The sequence below is a fragment of the Balaenoptera borealis genome (genome assembly GCF_965194805.1).
Source record: "Balaenoptera borealis genome assembly, chromosome: 4".
Taxonomy (NCBI): domain Eukaryota; kingdom Metazoa; phylum Chordata; class Mammalia; order Artiodactyla; family Balaenopteridae; genus Balaenoptera; species Balaenoptera borealis.
The window spans coordinates 146,853,289-146,871,629 of record NC_138861.1 but is presented as its reverse complement, the minus strand read 5'-3'; the positions used below and the strand labels follow the sequence as shown (position 1 = coordinate 146,871,629).

Below are 18,341 nucleotides of genomic sequence, written 5' to 3'. Positions count from 1 at the left end.
AAAGGTGACTACGGTCAGCTTGGATGTGACCTTTGGGCAGATTTGGATAAAGAACCATCTGGGGAAATGCTCTCAACTGTGCAGGAAATAGGACAGCGAGGGATAGAGAGAGAGAGAGGCAGAGAGACAGAGGATGGGGAAGGGAGGGAGAGACACAGAGACACAGAGAGGGAGAGAAGGAGAGAGACAGGAAGGGAAGGAGGGGGAGTGGAGAGGACGCTAGGTCCGGGTGGGAGCAGTTCCAGCAATCTGGAGAGATGCACCTTTATTCTAACATGCCAGTATGTTCCCTCTTTCAGAGTTGGAATTATTTCTGTGTCAACTGGAATTTGAAAGTGGTCTGACGATGTGGCACAGTGAAGTAGGAGGCCTGTAGGAACAGTTCCGATGATTTTTCAAAAAAAACTTGAGGTTATAGCATCTGGCTCTGAATTCTGCCAAGAGTGTTCCAGGAATAAAATGCCCCATCTGTTGATGAGTGCTGAAAACCAGGCTGTTTCTGGGGCCAAACCCAGCACTGATGCAGTGACAAAGGGCTTGACACCCTGAAGCTCCTAGGTCAATGCCCTGGGGTAGAAAGTGCTCCCATTTCTCAGCTGGGGAAGCTGAGGCCTCAGACCCAGCTGAGTTGTTCAACCTCTGCAAAACCAGCACGGGCCAGCCATCTCCCCTGGTGTTTCTGACGCTTCCCTCGTGCTCCGTGGACTCTGGTCCTGGAAAACTGGTCAACCAGCAGAGGGTCCAGGCTGAGCCCGGCCGCCACACCACAGAGAGCCCTGCATCGGCCCAGGCTGGAGTCTTCCTCCCGCCCCTGCCCACCCCAGACCGAAGCCTCCAAGAGCACGAGGAGAGCATAAATATGTGACGTCCTGAAAGATTTAGCTCATTCCAGGGCCAGGGAGGAGAGGAACTAGGTGTCCAGGGAGAAGCACAAGTGGGGCGTTTAGGAAATTAGAAAGGTGATGATTCCTGACCCAGTTTTTATAGGACAGCCTCTGGGGTCCCCCTTCCAGCTCTGGCTCTCCAGGAACCATGCAGAGCTGATGCGAGGGGTCCCCCTTTCCCACCACTCCCTCGGTGCAGAATTATTGAGATTTTTAGCACTTCTAGAAGACGGGGGAATAAATCATCCCTGGAGATTTCCTATGAGAATAAAATGAGATAACGTAAAAAAAATGGACCCATAACGTATAGTATGTGCTCAATAAAGCTTCATTACAGAACTTGTTGCAAGAGGCCATACTGGGAAAGATGTAGGGCGGATGCCAGGCTGCCTCAGTCCTGGTGGCAGGGGAGGCCCCCTGGAGGGGCCACTGAAGCCGGATTTAGTTCTGGCAGGAGTTTAGATGGCTCTCCTGTCTCCAACGTCCTGAGAAAGGAGTCCGCACTACCGTTTCCACATCCCTTTGCTCCATCTTCCGTTCCCAGAAGCCTGGGCGGTGGGCACACAGGTGGCCATGGTCCCTGGTGGCCCGCGGTGGGGAGCTTACCAGAGCTGTGCTCCCAGCCCCCATCCCAGGCAGCCAGAGGAGGCTGGCACGGGGGCGTTCACATGAGCACCCACAGGAGCCCCAGGGCAGAGGCGGGCCTGGAGGGGTAATGTCCATACTGGGCGGTTTCCTTCCAGTTCAGGCCTCGGGCTGGGGGGCCAGGCACCCCTGGGGGCTTATCCGAGTGGCCCCTCTGGGGCATTCAGAAGGGTGAAGACCTGGATCTTCACAGGCGATGGGGAGCCGGCCGGGGCAGGGGCGTGAAAGCCATCGTGAGCTGGAAGGGCAGACAGGAGGGCATGAGTTGTTCTCTCACCAGGGACTCACTCCCAGGCAATGACTCCAGCTGGGCACACGGACCTGGGCATGCTCTCCAGGCCGAGCGGGCAGGGTGAGGGGTCCTGGCACCCGGCCACTCCGCTGGGAATGGACGGAACCGGCCCATCTGCTCCAGAAGGGCTAAGCCAGAGCTGGGGGCACAGTTCAAATCCTCACATGGAAAAGCATCAATCCTTCTGTGCCCACAGCTCGTCCTTGGGCCTGGGTCTCACTGGCCCAGTCCTGGTTCAAAGGTCAGCTGCTCCGAGACTCCTTGATCACCACCCACCCCAAAAGCGACCCTTCAGCCCCCAGCCCCTCGGCTGGCTGGCCCTGTTGTATCAGCATCTTTCACGTTATCGAGGAACCATGTCACTCTTGGTTATATTTGATCTGTCTGCTTGGGCCACCAGCTCTGTGGGTCCTTGGGGTCCCTGGTGCCCAGACAGAGGGTGGCACGTGGCAGGCCAGGCTGGAATGACCGGAGAAGGGCTGGCCTTGAGATAGGCTGGGACCTGGGACCTGGGACCCTTTGCTGCAGTGCTGGCACCTGGACAAACGTCTCCTTGAGCCACAAAATACAAAGAAACTATAAGGGACTAAAAATAACTGCGTGTATGCCCAGTTGGGGCAAATTATGGACAACAAGATACAAAAAGACCAAAAACACAACTGCCACTTCTGAAGAGCCGGCAACAAAAGCAGGGTCCTGCACATGCCCCCTGCACACAGCCCCACCTAAGGGGTGGGCAAAACACCTAAGCCACCCCTCCAGCTGACCCCAGGACACACTTCTACCCTCACCCCATATAAGGAAGCAGCTCGCCGCCCCCTCCCCCGTCCTCGGGGATCAAGCAAGGGAACCTCTTACTTGTTTTCACTTCCTACTGCTACAGCAGGAGCCTTCCTGGGCTGGGGACTCAGACCCAGCCCTGCCCTCTGGAAGCTTCCTCAAAGTCTGCTGGGGGGGAGAGAGGAAGTAATTTGGGAGGCCAACCAGAGACCGAGGTGTCCAAAGTGCCGGGTCCCCTCCCAGCGTCAGTGGCCCTGGCCTACATTGGGCTGTCATGAGGGGAAGAGTCATGGGGCCTTGGGTGGCTTCCTGGGGCCATCTTAACTCATTTCCACAAACTCGTGCTGGGAAACATATCTCCTCACAGTTCTGGAGGCCAGAAATCTGCGATGTGGTTGTTCACAGAGCGGGCTTCCTCTGCAGGCCCCAGGGGAGGCTCCTTCCTGCCTCTTCCAGCTCCTGGGGCTCCAGGTGTGCCTGGGCCGTGGCCGCATCACCCCGGCCTCTGCCTCCGTCTTCACATGACGCTGTCGCTGTGTATCTAACCCTAACCCTCTTCGCATAAGACACGAGTCATTGGATTAGGGCCCAGCCTCCTCCTGTGTGACCTCATCTCAACTAAGCACGTCGGCAAAGGCCCTGTTCCCAAGTAAGGCCACATCCACAGGTTCCGGGCGGACGTGGATTTGGGCGGACACCGCTCTCCCCGCTACAGGCGTCGTCAGTAGAAGCCAAGCAGCGCGCGCAGGGCCCGGCCTCCTGCACCCAGCACGGCATTGGCGGGGCTGTTAGAAATGCGGAGTCTCGGGCCCCACCCTGGCTTGTGAATCAGCTCTGCCTGAACAAGTGCCTAGACGGGCGAATCACCCAGGAAGGAGGCTTCCAAAGGCGGACCCTCATTTCGTGGTTTCTGGGTGAGCACCTTGTCTCCCCAGCGGGGCCACAGGGCACAGTCAAGCCCTGTGTGCCTTTTTCAGTCCCCGCCTGCTCAGGCTCTGCTCCTGGGCTGTGAGCCACTCTGAACAGGGATGCGCTTGACCTAAGCCAGGGTCAAGGGGCTGGGTTCACGGCCTGGATCTGCCCTTCACTGGCCCATTGGGGTCTTAGGTCCTCTCTGTGCCATGTGCCTACAAGTTCTTCACAGGTGCCAATAGCCAATAATCATCACTACCGTTATCACCCTCACCATCAGCATCACCTTCATGATCACCATCAACATCACCATCATCATCACCATCATCACCATCACCATCATCATCATCCTCACCATTATCACCAGCATCATCATCACCATCATCAACATCACCATCATCATCATCCTCAACATCACCACCACCATCATCCTCACCATCATCACCAGCATCACCAGCATCATCATCCTCAACATCACCATCATCATCATCCTCACCATCATCACCAGCATCACCAGCATCATCATCCTCACCATCACCATCACCTTCATCATCATAACCATCACCATTATCATCATTATCACCATCACCACCATCATCCTCACCATCAGCATCATCATCACTATCACCATCATCAACACCATCATCATCACCCTCACCATCAGCATCACCTTCATGATCACCATCATCACCAGCATCATCATCCGCACCATCATCATCATCATTGTCACCATCACCACCATCATCCTCACCATCAGCATCACCTTCACTATCACCATCATCAACACCATCATCATTATCATCACCACCATCATCATCCTCACTGTCATCATCACCATCATCACCATCATCATCCTCACTGTCATCATCACCATCATCACCATCATCACCACCATCATCACCATCATCATCACCTTCATCATCATCACCTTCATCATCATCACCATCACCATCACCTTCATCATCATCACCATCACCATCACCATTATCATCATCATCACCGTCATCATCACCATCATCACATTATCATCATCACCACCATCACCATCATCATCAACATCTGAAAGGTTAAATGGAAAGTGATCCAGAGCTGACCCTTGACTCTTGGTTCCGCCCCTCACCAGCAGGTGATCCTGGGCAGGTGACAAATGTCCCTGACTAGGGACAGAGTGGCCACTTCCCAGTGGCTGAGGATGAGAGGAAACAGTAGATGGTAAGAGAAAAGGAAGCAGGTGTGAAGATGGAGGTCAAAGCGAGGAGGATGGGGAGGAAGGCTGGGGGTCAGTGTTGAACCTGCCTAGAGCAGCAAGGCCCACAGTGGCCCTCCGCCACGGCCCGCCTGGTGTTCGACTCTGACCTGCCTGCCCACCTCCCGTGGGCACTCACGTCATGACCAGCGTCTCGTCCCCCGGCTCACTCAGCAGCCCGTCCACAAACACGGAGGTGCTGGTGAAATTATGCGTGCTCCAGGTGAGGCCCTCGTCCACACTGAACCTGCCGAGAGAAGGGGAGTCATCACCTCGGGGCAGGTGGGAACACATCCTGTGTCCGGGACGAGCTGCCTCGCTGGACCCAGCCCTGCCCATGCCCAGGGACCAGAGCTGTCCAGCTGAGGAGGCTGGGAAAACAGGCAGGAGCAGTGGCCAACCCCAGGGCCAGTCCAGTGTCTCGGCCACAACAGGATCCCTGACCTCACGCTCTCCTGGGAGGTCACAGCAGCCACCCACCACCAGCAGATGGCATCCACATCTGCTTGGTGACACCACAGTCAAGGAGTCCTGGGTGTGTGGTCTGGGTCCCGAGCTGCTTTGTACCCCTTGAATTGCAGTTGGAAACATCCAGGTCAGCCCCACCCAATGCCCGAGCCCAGCCCGGGGTTTGCCGGGTCATTGATGGGAGCTTACTGTCTCTCAGCGAGGCATATCAGTATAGCCAGCTGCAGTGCAGAAAGATTTTTTTCAGACTAAAGTGATATTGGCTTCCTGGCAGCTCCCCCAGCTCAGTCTTCCAAGTCCAGAGTTCATATCTGCCCTCACTTCCCCACAATAAACCTTCACCTGTCTGAAGCTGATGCCAACCCCACTCTCACCTGGGCACACGCTGCTGGCTTCCTTCTCTGACCCCACCTCCTCCACTGAGCTAATTCCTGTCCATGCATAAAAGTCACCTCCTCTGAGAAGCCCTCCCTGCTCCCCCCAGGATGGGGTGGGTGGGGGCCTCCTCACAGCCCCAGGCCTCCCTCTGGCCCACCGACCATGCTCGGTCATCATTCCCCATGTCCTCACTTCTCCAGGCCTGGCCAGAAGCAGCTGTTGGGTGGGGGGACTGGGGACTGTTCTGAGAGGTTCCCAGGTGGGGAGAAAGAGCCCCTACCACCCCGCACCCAGTGCTGGGTCCCGACGGCCTTACTTGAGGATTTTCAAGGGGATGGAGGTGTCCTTGATGGCCACGATCACACCGCCGTGGTCCAGGTAGAGGATGTGATGTTCCTCCTCAAATACCTGCAGAAGACAGCGGACGGGGGTCTGAGGGCGGGACCCTGAGGAGGGTCGGAGGTTGTTCAGGGTCTGGGGTTGCTCTCCAGTGGGGCAGAACTGCTGACACGCTGCCTGGGGGGTGGCAGCAGAGTCCAGTTCCCTGAGGCGGGGCTGGTCTGAGGGCTCCAGGTGTCCCCAGGCCATCCCCATGCTCCCCCAACCACCCAGACTCAGTATGTGTGGGATGAATGGATGCAGATGGTGATTTCTAGACCATTGACAAGAGAGAAAAATGCAAATAAACACTGCAGGTGGTCCTGCCTAAAGGAAAAACTCATGCACCAAAAAGGCCGACACATGAGAAATAGTGGAATTTAGAAAAGCATTTAGGATAAGCGTCACCAGTAAAAGCAAACCTCTATTTGATATTAAGATAGTCCATGTACCACCTCCTTCAGGAAGCCCTCCCTGATGCCAGGTTGGGTGGGGAGCATCTCTGGGCCCCCTACCCCAGCACTTACTGCACTAATTTTTCATTGTTTCCTCCAGCCAGGGAGCTCCTCAAAGGCCGGTCCTGCCTCTGAATCCTTTCTGTGGCCCGGCACATGCCTCAGCTCACAGCTGGGGGTGCCTGTGCTCAGGGAGTGTGTGTGGGATGAATGAATGAATGAGTGAATGAGTGAATCTCCACCAAGTCCTCAGGGGACAAAAGGTCGAGTGGCCTGGGCAGGGCTCTTGCAGGAGGAAATACCTCTGGTGGCCTCGCTTGTCAGCAAACAGCCCTGGGATGGGGTCCCGTTTTACAGATGAGCAAGCTGATGCTTGGAGCTGTGGGGGCCAAGCCAAGGCCTCAGAGCTGGTGGGTGGCAGAGCCGGGTGTGGCTCTTTAGTCCTGTCAGGACACCGGGCGTCCCCGTCTAGATCGTCCATGAACGCAGATATCTAGACGGCCGGCCTGTGTCTTGACTCCGCACAGAGAAGGGCACCAATGTCGTCTGCCACGTCCCCTGCAACCCTGTACCTCGCCTACAGGAAGTGGCCCCATCACGACCACCTGCAGTGGGCCAGGGCCCCATTCACCTCCCACCCTGTCTGACAGTCTCAGGGCCTGTGGGTTCTGTAGCAGGGGTGCAGGGAAACTCAGGGGGAGACGGGGTGGGGCCAGGACCCCACACCCACAGCCCCTCGCCGGGGCCCGCGCGCTCACGGATGTCAGCCGCTCCGCACAGGGGCCTGGCTAGCCCTTTGTGCCTGTGGCTCTGGGGCCCCTCCTGGGCCGGGGAGGCAGCTGCTGCAGAGCTTGGTGCCGAGCGAGGCCGGAATAAGTGCATCTCCAGGCAGATGTTGACCCAAACGTGGCTGCATCTGCACTTGCCCTGGCAGAAAGAGCCCCGAAAGCTCCCACACCCCGGAACCCTGTTCTAGAGCAATGAGCGAGCAGGAACGGGGAAATCATTTTTAAAAAAACCACACACACCCACACAACTATTAACTAGCATCTTCCCCCGATCTTCTATCTTGAGTCTTCCTTTGTTTGAATGTCTGTTTTTCCAGAGCCAGCGGGAGGCCCTCGGGGAGGACCCAGAGCAGAGGCCTCTCCTCTTAGGAACGGGAACTTCAGCAGAGCTGGTGGTGCCTCCAGGCCAAGCCCTCAGCCCTGATATCCCATTACCCCCACACCCCCTAGCCCCACCAGAACCTTCCAATGGCCCCCACGGCCCTTAGAATCACATCCAAACCCTTCCCTGGTCATTGGGGCTCTGTATGAGAGGCCCTTGCCCACTCTCTCCCACCTCCCGTATACCAGTCACCCTGGCCTCCTTTCCCTGAACACGTCTCAGGCCCTTTGCACATGCTGTTCCCTGCCTGCAAAGCTCTTCCCCAGATATTTCCACCTTCTCACCATCTTGCTGGCTTTCCCGCTGCTCACAGGAATTCTCTAGGAAAGCCTTCTGGCTTGACTAAAGAGGAGAGGTCCCTTACGAAGAATGGTGGAAGAGACCTGGATACCTGTGAACTGTGCCCTTAAACATGTCTGGTGCGGGGGAGGGGAGAACCGGGTGACTGGCACGTGGGCCTCTGCTGCGCCTACAGAGCCTTGTTTCATAGCAACCACACTCAGAGGTCATCTCCCCATTTTCCAAAGGGAGACCAGAGGCTCCGAGACACACAGTGACTTGGCTGCAGCCACAGAGCTGGTAATGGGCAGAGCTAGGGTAGAACGCAGGTCTCTGACTCGACCGCCTGCCGCTTCCACCAGGAGCTCCTGTCGCCACGAGCAGGACACGCTCAGCGGGAGGAGAAGCTGTGCCTTGTGCGTGATGAGGTCGCAGGGTGGAGTGGGGGCCCAGAGCACTAGCTTGGCTCCTCCCCAGATCCACCCCTGTATCTCCCTCCCACCAGATTCCACGGCCGCGCCTGCAGGGGTCAGAGGAGTCCCTGGGCCTGGGTGTCCTAAGCTCTGGGAGGTGTTCTGGGTGGCGCTCTGGATGGCACTCTGGATAAGTGTGCTGCCTGAGGCTACATTAACCGAGATGGCATCTCCCGGATGAGGGAGGTGATGTCATGCGGATTTAGGTACAGAGGGGAAGAACTTCTCACAATTCCCCTCCCCATCTCTCCACCCGTCAGACAAACCCAGTGTTTCAGGTCTCTGTCTGGGTCCTGGGATCCAGAGGTAGAAATGAAAGTTTCACTCCCCAGAAATTCATAGCCCAGGGAAACACCACCCCCCACCCCCCACAAGGAGGCAGACCACCTCCACCCAGTGACTCGCCCACTCGGATGCCAACAACGAGCAGCCCATCGAACCCACCCTCTCTGCCCAGCGCTCGGCCCAGGTTCCGCCACAGCACAGGGGTCCCAGCCAGTGGCCTGGGGATGAATGATGTGCTCCAGTTAAACTCGAGAGCTGAGCCAGCGGGCACCCCAGGGAAGGGGTCACAGCGCATTGGGCGGGGCAAGGGCATTACGGGCGGGGAAACAGCGTGTGCAGAGGAGGGTAAAGAGAGCAGTGTGGCCGAGGGACACGAACTGCTTGCTGGGGCTGGAACTGTGGGCAGATGCAGAGGCCCGCGGATGGGCCGGGCAGCAGGGCACGTGGGTCAGCCGATGGTCGGGACTTCCTCCCTCCCGTAGATGGTGGGGGACACCCGAGGTTTGCTTGGGGAGTGAGGAGGACAGATTCCCCTTTTAGAAGCTTCCTGGGGGAGGGACGCTGAGGGGGGAGGGGGAGGTGCAGCAAGCAGCCTTCTCCTCCAGGAAACAGTGAGTGAGCTCTCCGTCCTGGGGATTATTCAAGGAGAAGCTAGGCTCCCTCCTGGGACCTCCGGGCTGCCAGACAGGGTGGCGGAAACCACGCTGGGTCCCGTGATGTGGTCCTAGAGGCACACTGCATGCCGCAAGCACATCCGTCTCTGCCTTTGAACTTGCAGAGGCCTCTGCCCACCCGCCCGGTGGGAGCCCTCCTTCCCACTCCACTGGGGGCCTAACCCGCTTCCTTTCCTGGGGAGATCCGCAGGGGTGGTATAGTGAGAGGTAAGCCGGAAGTGGGTCCTTGGATTGCTCCCGAGCAGGATTTACCTCCGGGGCGCGGCCCCGAACGTGTGCACAACCCTCACTTGTGCTCAGACCCCACATCCTTTGCACCCTCCTCCCGCAAGGACAGGCAGGGGGGCGTTTGTCCTGTCCATCCACTGAGGAGATGGGGTGCCTCCCAGCCATCCCAGGGGACCCCCACGGGCAATTCCACTCTCGTTAGCTTGGGACTCAGGAACAAGGGGGCTCCAACACCCACCACTGGATCACAGGGTCTTTGTACATCCGTTGCTATGGTTTTCTGTGCCTTGACCATCGCCCAGGCAGGGGTCCCCCAATCCTTTCTCTCCCAAACCTTGAGTTCTAGAGGGGGCTCCTTAAATGTGTTCTGGCTATTTTTTGATCATTCCAGGGAAGTCATGTTTTTAAAATGACACATTCCCCTGCTCCCCCCCCCAAAAATAAAATAAAATAAAATAAAATGATACATTCCTTAAGCATCATGCACGGTGTTATTTGTAATTCACATTCTAAGAGTTTTCCTGTAGAGACAGCTCATTGCATCCTTGACAAACCGGCCGGAGCTCACCTGGTCGTCTGGCCTTCGTGCCTTTGTCTCACCCTGGCCTCTGCCTACTGCCCCCCACCAGTAAACGCCCTCCCTCTGACACGCACGCGCACACGTGGGCACCCCCCGCTCCTCTGCCAGGCACCCAAGCCCCCCTTCCCCCACCCCTCCCCCATCACTGGGGAAGAAATGGGTACCTCAGCTCAGTCTTGAACAGACATTCTCCCATTTAATTCTGACAAGTTCTCAAGTTTGAAGTCTAAGCAAATTGCTTGACAAAAGTGGCCACCGTGAATACCTTTCTCTTCTGTTTCACCTGGTCTATTAAGTCTAACAAGGCGGGAGCAGGGGCGGCGGTTTCTCTAATAAGTGGACAGGTGGTGACCTTTAAGAAAGTTTAGACATGTTTCACTAGTTTTAGTGAAATAGGAATATTATAACACAATAAATCTCTTTTGCCCTTTTCAAAATTCCTTGTTTCTTGCATATTAAAAAACGCCAGGGCTTTAAACCCAGGATGAAGGTGAGCTTCACACTTTGGGGGTTAACATATTTGTCCAGAGTGGTACCTGGGCAGGGGGCTCTAAGTGGGATACTCAGGGGTGCAAAAAATTGACCTGAAAACAGAGCTTCTTACATCCACCGAAAGAGGAGATGCGCACGAAAATTTAGCGCATTTTCTTAAGCAGTTAAAGTAGAAACTGTCACTCCATGAAGCTGGCAGACCAGATGAGGCTTTTTTTTTTTTTTGCTGGAAAGAAACAGCAAGGGTAGAGGGAGACGGGGCCTCTCCTGGGGCGGAGCGCTTGGGTTCGGCTCCTGGGCTGCCTGATGGCACAGGGCGCCGGACCGTCAGCCTTCGCTCCCCCGCCGCCCTGCTCTGCGTGACGCCCACTGGCCGGCAGCACCCCGCCCTCCAGTCTGAGAATTTGAGCCGCACGTGGGCGCAGCAGGGAGGGGTCCTCACAGGGCGACCCCGCGTGCCGGGGGCCGTTCCTTGCGTAACTGCTTTCTCCTGTCTCTTCTCCCTTTCCTGCTTTTTCTTTTCTCGGGCCACGCTGAGCATCAAGTCATCATCCCATGGATGTGTCCCAGGAGGCCCAACCCAGACTCGCCGTGGCCCCCCCACACCTGCTCTTCCCCATTTTCTCCTTCTCTCCCAAGTCTGTGCCATCCACCCAGCAGCTGCCCCTGCCAGGAACCCCGGGGGTTGTCCTCGGGGTCCCCACTTCCTGGCCTTTGGGCTCAGCCAAGCTTCTGAGTCCCCGTGTGGCTTCCTGCTGGACAGCACCTCCACCCCGCCCCTGGCATTTATCCCCATTGCTTCGATGTTCACGGTAACCTGTCTGACCGTGGGAAGATGCGTCAGATCTGGAATTCTCCAGCAGTGGCTGCTGAAAGGACAGCAGCGGTGTGGACAGCCTGACCTGGGCTCTCTTTTCACAGATGCTGATGTCACATCTGCTAAAGGGAGCTGTGTGCAGCCCCCCAGGCCGGGGAAGATGAAGAAGCGTGTCTGAGAACTCCTCTGGGAGGGAGGGGCTGAGAGGACAGACTCTCCCAGGAGCCTCGGCAGAGTGAGAATGGTGGGCTCCAGGCCCCTCCCTGCCACCTTACCTGCCTCCAGGTGTGCCCACAGTCTGATGTGATGTACATTTCTTCTTTATATTCCACCAGCTGGGAGCCCAGGTTACCTGGTCCAGAAGCAAAGTGGCAGGGTTGCTCTTAGGATCGGCCACTCTCCCCCTTACCAAGGTCTGAGTGCAGCCAGATCCCCAAACAAGGCTGGCGTTTGATGTGCTCTGGATCTACACCTCCCAGCACCAAAGCCACCCGGCGGATGCCCCTCTCTGCCCTCTTTGTATAGTGATGGGCCTGCTGTCACCAGTACGGGTCCTAGTCTGAGCAGTAAAAGATTAACTTTGCCCAGAGAAAGCCAGCCTCAGGCAGCTCCGGCTGAGCCCAGGTGCAGGCAGATCTTGGGGGCTTCAGGGGGACCCACGGTGACAAGTGTGATTCAGGAATAAAAAGCATGGAGTGGTGGTCGGGGACAGGCTAGAGGGGACACTGGCCAGGTGGGCAGTGTGGGGACACGGCAGCCCCTGACGGGCTTTAAACTGGGGCAAGACATGGCTGGGCTTGCATCTGGAGGCCCCCTGGGGGTCGGGTGCAGGGGAGGCCAGAGGCAGGTCCAGGGCAGTCTGGGGCAGTCCAGGTGAGAGGCAGGGTAAGCACAAAGTAGGTGCTCATTAAATATCTGCTGAGGGGATGTTTGGGAGGATGGTGAGGTGGGCACCAAACCAGCTGGGCAGCCAGGAGTCTCCTCCTTGGTCCTGGTTCACTTGAACCCCTACCAGCCTGGCAGGTGGGTCACCAGCCTTGAAGGCCACTCTGAGGGGCTGGGACTTAATCCTGGCGCTGCTGCCAGAGGGGGAAGAATCCCCACTTAGCATCCAAGGTGACTCCAGCTTACAGATAGGAAACGGAGCCTAAGTGGACCCCTACAGAAAGAACGATGGCCACCTAGAAGACGCAGCTGCGGGACAATCTCAGTGGTCTCTGAGCTGGGCTGGATGGCCCTAAACAGCCTCCTGGGAAGGGTCTTGGACAATGGGGTTTTCTGATGGGTCAGACTGGGCAGGCTTCTGCTGTGACCACATGATGATGGCAGGGACCAGGGGCCTGAGCTTCCGGGATGAAGGGGGCCTGTTATGAGGACACTGAAGCCGTTCTGCACTCTCTCCTGGAGCCCCTGACCTGGGCAACTTGTGCACCACTTGCACTTCGGAGACTTATTCATGTGGTGCTGTCAGGAGTCTCTCTTCCAGAGCCAAGTTTAGATGTCACTGGAAAATCCCAGAGGAGATGGATTATCCTCAAATAGATGAGGCAAAGTGAGTTCAAGTAGAGTGGCAGAGGGTTTGTGTGCCTGCCTTTTTTTTTGAGGTCCAACCAACCACCAAATCTTCCATCCAACCAACCACCAAATCTTCCATCCAACCATCCATCCATCCATCCATCCTTCATTAATTTATCATCTGCCCATCTATCCATCCGTCATTAATTTATCATCCATCCATCCATCCACCATCCCTCCATCCACACATCTGTCTCTTTTTCATCAGTTCCACCCACTCACCCACTGCTGCACTTATTCATCAGCATTTGCTGAGTGCCTGCTCTCTGTCCAGCCTTGTGCTGAGCTGTGGGGAATCCAAGCTGAGTAACCACGCGCCTGCTCCCAGGGAGCTCTCAACCTAGCCGGGGAAGAAGGGTGCCCTGCAACTGTGCACAGAGCCCAGGGAACTGTGAAAGCAGAGAAGGGAAAGCTAATGGACCCATGCAGGAGGGGAATCAAGGAGAGATTCCCGCAGGAAGTGACCTCTGCACTGTGCCTCAAAAGACAAATGCCACTGGCCAAGGGAAAGGGGCAGGTGTGCCAGGCAGAGGGACCGGCCTTGGCGACAGCATGGAGGTGGGAGGGGAGGTCAGTCAGGGGAGGTGGGGCAGAGGGGCAGGTGCTGAGCTGGGTTCCCTTCTACCCGCCTGGCCACCAAAAGGTGCTGAGGAAAGGCTGCTGAATGAAAAGAGGGAGATGAGTGAATGAATGCAACGGCTGGGGGTGGGCAGAGGAAGGAAGGGGAGCTCTTTATCTCCCCATCCTTCCAGATGCCAGCAGAGATGCCAGGACCCGCGCAGCAAATACAGAAGCCGCGCAGCAAAGGATGCGGCGTCAGCTCAACTTCCCAGGCAAATCTGCAGTCCGTGATTTCAGGGGTGCGATGTCTGTCTTCTAAGTGACGCAATCTGTTTTCCTTGTTCCATCTACCAAGGCTGTCGGGCTGCCAGTCACCTAACAGGCACCGGGGAAAATTAAGGGGAAATTCACAGAACGCATCCACAGGCCACCAGAGTGGGAGGCTCTGCAGGAACACGGGGGCCGGTGCCCTCACTTTACGGAGGGGAAACTGAGGCCTGGGGGATGAGGCTAAGAAAGGCCTCCCTGCTACGTCCCCTCCGGGCTGTTCTGGGGTCTCCTTGGGCCTCCTCCCCCGACACCCCGACCCCTCCACCCCGCTTCTGTGCTCTCAGGGCCTGGTATACAGTAAGCGCTCACTCAATGTGCATTTCCTCTCCCTGCTTCCTCGAGCTTCAGGTTGCAGAGTGGCTCAGGCCTCAGGGCCAGAACAGAGCAAAGCGACAGCACAAGATCCACCCCAGCCCACAGCTGGCAGAGGGGGAAGGGGGCCTGGACCCCTCCCCGTGGCCCCCAGTGTGGCCGAGCAAGCGCTGCGGCCACTGAGATGCAGCTGGAACAGGAGCAGGGGAACCGCCCCTCTGGTCCTCCGGCTGCTGTCAAGTCCCCAGCCCCACAGGGCCCGGGTGACCCCCGCCCGGCTGATGGGACTCAGGTCAGCTCTTGACCTGTTCACGCCCCTCGGCCTCTCAGCTGGGATTGACGAGATTGATTGATGGGATTGATGGGTCCCCGACTGGCTGAGTCACAGAGGAAGGGACTCTGCAGGAGGGCTGGGAGGCAGGGCTCCTCCTGGGAGCCCCGGGGGTCTTCCCGGCACAGAGCGGGCAGGGGTGCTCTGAGCTCCCTGTCACGGCTCCTCAAGGTTTTCTCAGTCATGTGACTGTCAGAGCCAGCGTCCGGGAAGCGTTTGCAGCCTGTGCTCTGCGTGGTCCTGAGGATTCACGTCCGGACGAGGAGCCGGAAGCAGCGTGTGCTGCGTGGTGGCCCAGGACGGGTGCAGGGCAGTGGGGCAGGGAGGGCCTTCCACCTGCATCAGACCTTTCAGTGCCCCCAAGTCCGAGATGATTAGCCTCATTTCACAGATGAAGAAACTGAGGCTCAGGGAGGCGTAGAGCCCCAGAGCAAGAGCTCAGAACGGCCCAAGTCAGAATTGGGCCCGGCGCCCTCTGTCTCAACCACCCATCTGTGATTTGCTACCTCTGCGGGACTCATCCCCTTGACACGCCCAGTCAGGAAGAACATTCCAGCAGGCACTCTCGGCCCGCTGGGTTTATTTCTGGGTTCACTATGGCTGTTTCTAGACCCTGGCAGTTAGAAGCTCGAGTTCCGGTCTTTGCTTCTTGAACCATCCTTTTCCCTTCCTCATTGGATTCATGGCTCCATTTTCTGCATCCATCTGTGGGTCTGGCCTCTGTCCACTGAACCGGAGGACAGGTCCCCGGTAGAAGGGCCCTGGCATGCAGCCCGGCACAAGGGCAGTGGTGTCCAGCCACTGTTCAAATGACAGGGCCACCTGTGGAAACACACCTGGCGTTGATGCTTCCTACCTGATCCCCAAATCAGCCTTACGATGGAGGTTTCATCCTCTTTTTGCAGGTGAGGAAGCTGAGGTTCGGAGGGTCCTGTAAATGCCCAAGGCCCAGCAGCTGGAGGTGGCAGAACCTGGGGCTTGTAACTCCCGCCTGCCTGCCCCAGGGTGGAATGAGGGATGGATGGCGGGGAGATCAGGAGAGAGACTCCCTGGAAACAGGCAGCCATCGCCCCCGGCTGCCTCGGGAAGCTCAGCCAGGCCAGTGGGAAACTGGTCCCTGCTCGGCGGCTGCCCAGCTCATTCCACCTTCCCCTCTGTTCCCAGCAGACGCTCAGGGCTGGAGTGGAGGATGTAAAACATTTACACCTCAATTGTTTTTTTTTTTTGGTTTTTTTTTGGTGTTCATGGAGTTTATTTATTTATTTATTTATTTATTTTTAAACATCTTTATTGAAGTATAATTGCCTTACAATGGTGTGTTAGTTTCTGCTGTTTAACAAAGTGAATCAGCTATATGTATACATATATCCCCATATCCCCTCCCTCTTGCATCTCCCTCCCTCCCACCCTCCCTATCCCACCCCTCTAGGTGGTCACAAAGCACCAAGCTGATCTCCCTGTGCTATGCGGCTGCTTCCCACTAGCTATCTATTTTACATTTGGTAGTGTATATATGTCCATGACATTCTCTTACCCTGTCACATCTCACCCCACCCCCTCCCCATATCCTCAAGTCCATTCTCTGGTAGGTCTGTGTCTTTATTCCCATCTTGCCACTAGGTTCTTCATGGCCTTTTTTTTTTTTTTTTTCCCTTAGATTCCGTATATATGTGTTAGCATACTGTATTTGTTTTTCTCTTTCTGACTTACTTCACTCTGTATGACAGACTCTAACTCCATCCACCTCATTACAAATACCTCCATTTCATTTCTTTTTATGGCTGAGTAATATTCCATTGTATATATGTGCCACATCTTCTTTATCCATTCATCTGTCGATGGACATTTAGGTTGCTTCCATGTCCTGGCTATTGTAAATAGAGCTGCAATGAACATTTTGGTACATGACTCTTTTTGACCTATGGTTTTCTCAGGGTATATGCCCAGTAGTGGGATTGCTGAGTCGTATGGTAGTTCTCAATTGGCCCACATCGCACGGATGGATCCATCTCAGGAAAGCCATGGCGAGATTAAAAAGCAGCAGAATGAAATATAAATGTAGCATCCTGCCCTTGGGGGGACAGTCAGAGGGAGGGAGGCTGCCAGGGCACCCCCTCCGCTCCCCATTCTCCGTGTGATTCGCATACAATGAAGTGAAGCTCCTGCAGAAACTCACAGCATCCCTGGGGGGCTGGAATGGTCATCCAGAGCTTTCAAGGCCTTTGAGCGGTGGAAACATTTGAAATTCCGCCTTTTGTACTTTGGTCAAGAATTTGGGGTCTCAACCCATCACGAACATGCATTTTAAATACACCATTGAGCTGATCTCCCTGTGCTATGTGGCTGCTTCCCACTAGCTAGCTATTTTACATTTGGTAGTATATATAAGTCCATGCCAGGTGGGATAGGGAGGGTGGGAGGGAGACGCAAGAGGGAGGGGATGTGGGGATATATGTATACGTATAGCTGATTCACCTTGTGATACAGCAGAAACTAACACACCATTGTAAAGCCATTATACTCCAATAAAGATGTTAAAAAAAAAATACACCATCGCCTTCAGGTCCAGGGAACAGAGTCCACAAGACAGGGGGTGCCCGACATGGGCGACCCAGCCCGTCCCTGCATGGGACCTGGAGCCCCATGAGCTGCACTGAAATCGAGGCTGATGTGTGATTTTTCATTGATTGACGCACGTCCGTCATTGAAGCGGGCAGACCCCGCCCCAATCGCAGTCACTGACTAAGACCCCCGGGACGTAGATGAACAGAAGGACACTCTGAAGATGAAAGGTTTTACTTGCAGCCTTCTCTGTCTGGTTGTGTCGCTCGCTCCCCTACTGGAAAGCCCCCCTCTCCAGGATAACGTGAGACGCCCCTCCGATAGCCAAGGTCTCCCGCCATCAGAGACCCACAGAGCGGACAGGGGGGTCTCACCTCCCGGCCCCTCCGTGGGCTCTGATTCGGTCGTTCTGTAAAACACTTTCCCGCCTCTGCCTGGAAGGCCATTCCTGCCATCTCAGCATGGCCACTCATTTATTCATACACTCATTCACTCACTCATTCACTCACTCTCTCACGCACAGCCAGGCCCGGCCCTCAGCGCTGGGATACGTCTGCTGAACGGGCGGATGTGCCACCCAGCTCAGGGTCTGGGGCGCGAGTCCTCCGGGTCGCAGGTGGTGCTGGAGTAGACAGAGGGAGGGAGCCCCTGGTTCAGGAAGCTGTGAGCCCCGGCCCAGGCCTTGGTGGTCCCCACTGTGTGATGGGCAGAGACACTGTCTCTCCGACTGCCACTCGCCCCGTCTGCACCCTGGCTGTGCAGAGCCTCGGCCTGGCCATTCCACAGCCCGGATGAGGGGCGGGCCTGATGGGCCCGCCCCAGAGCCTTGCCTTCTGCAGGTTCAAGGGGCACGGCAGCCCCTTCCGGGGCTGGGGCTTCCCTTCCCTGAGGAGCCTGGGGTGGGTCTCAAGCTTCCTGATGGCACCTTGCAAGCTGGGGGCAAGTCTTCCCTCTCTTTGGGCTCGTTCCCTGCTCCATAAAGTAGGGGTACTGACCTCTCAGGGTTGTCATGGTGATTAGAAGAGTTCAGGGCCTGGCCGGGGAGAAAGGGCCACTGTAGCAACTGTGGACACGACGGACACGGTCCTGCCTTCCCCACCTTTGTCTCCATGGTGTCAGGGACCCTTCCCCGGACTTAGCTTCTGAGAGCTGGTGAGGCTATCCTCACGCTGATGGGTAAAAGGAAAACCAGACGCCAGCCGCTACCTGGCAATGGACTTGTAAAACATGTGAT

At 56.4% G+C, this 18,341-nt stretch overlaps 1 protein-coding gene across 4 annotated transcripts in view; it reads right to left on the bottom strand.

Moving 5' to 3' along the window:
* Window positions 1-18,341, bottom strand: part of SORCS2 (sortilin related VPS10 domain containing receptor 2) — a 556,509-nt gene that overhangs the window by 28,917 nt on the left and 509,251 nt on the right. For all 4 annotated transcript variants that reach the window (XM_082391438.1, XM_082391436.1, XM_082391437.1 and 1 more), the window contains 3 exons: window positions 11,712-11,788; window positions 5,922-6,013; window positions 4,899-5,006 (listed from right to left, as the gene is read on the bottom strand). In XM_082391438.1, the coding sequence (XP_082247564.1) occupies window positions 4,899-5,006; window positions 5,922-6,013; window positions 11,712-11,788 (277 nt within the window). The remainder of the gene's footprint in view (window positions 1-4,898; window positions 5,007-5,921; window positions 6,014-11,711; window positions 11,789-18,341) is intronic.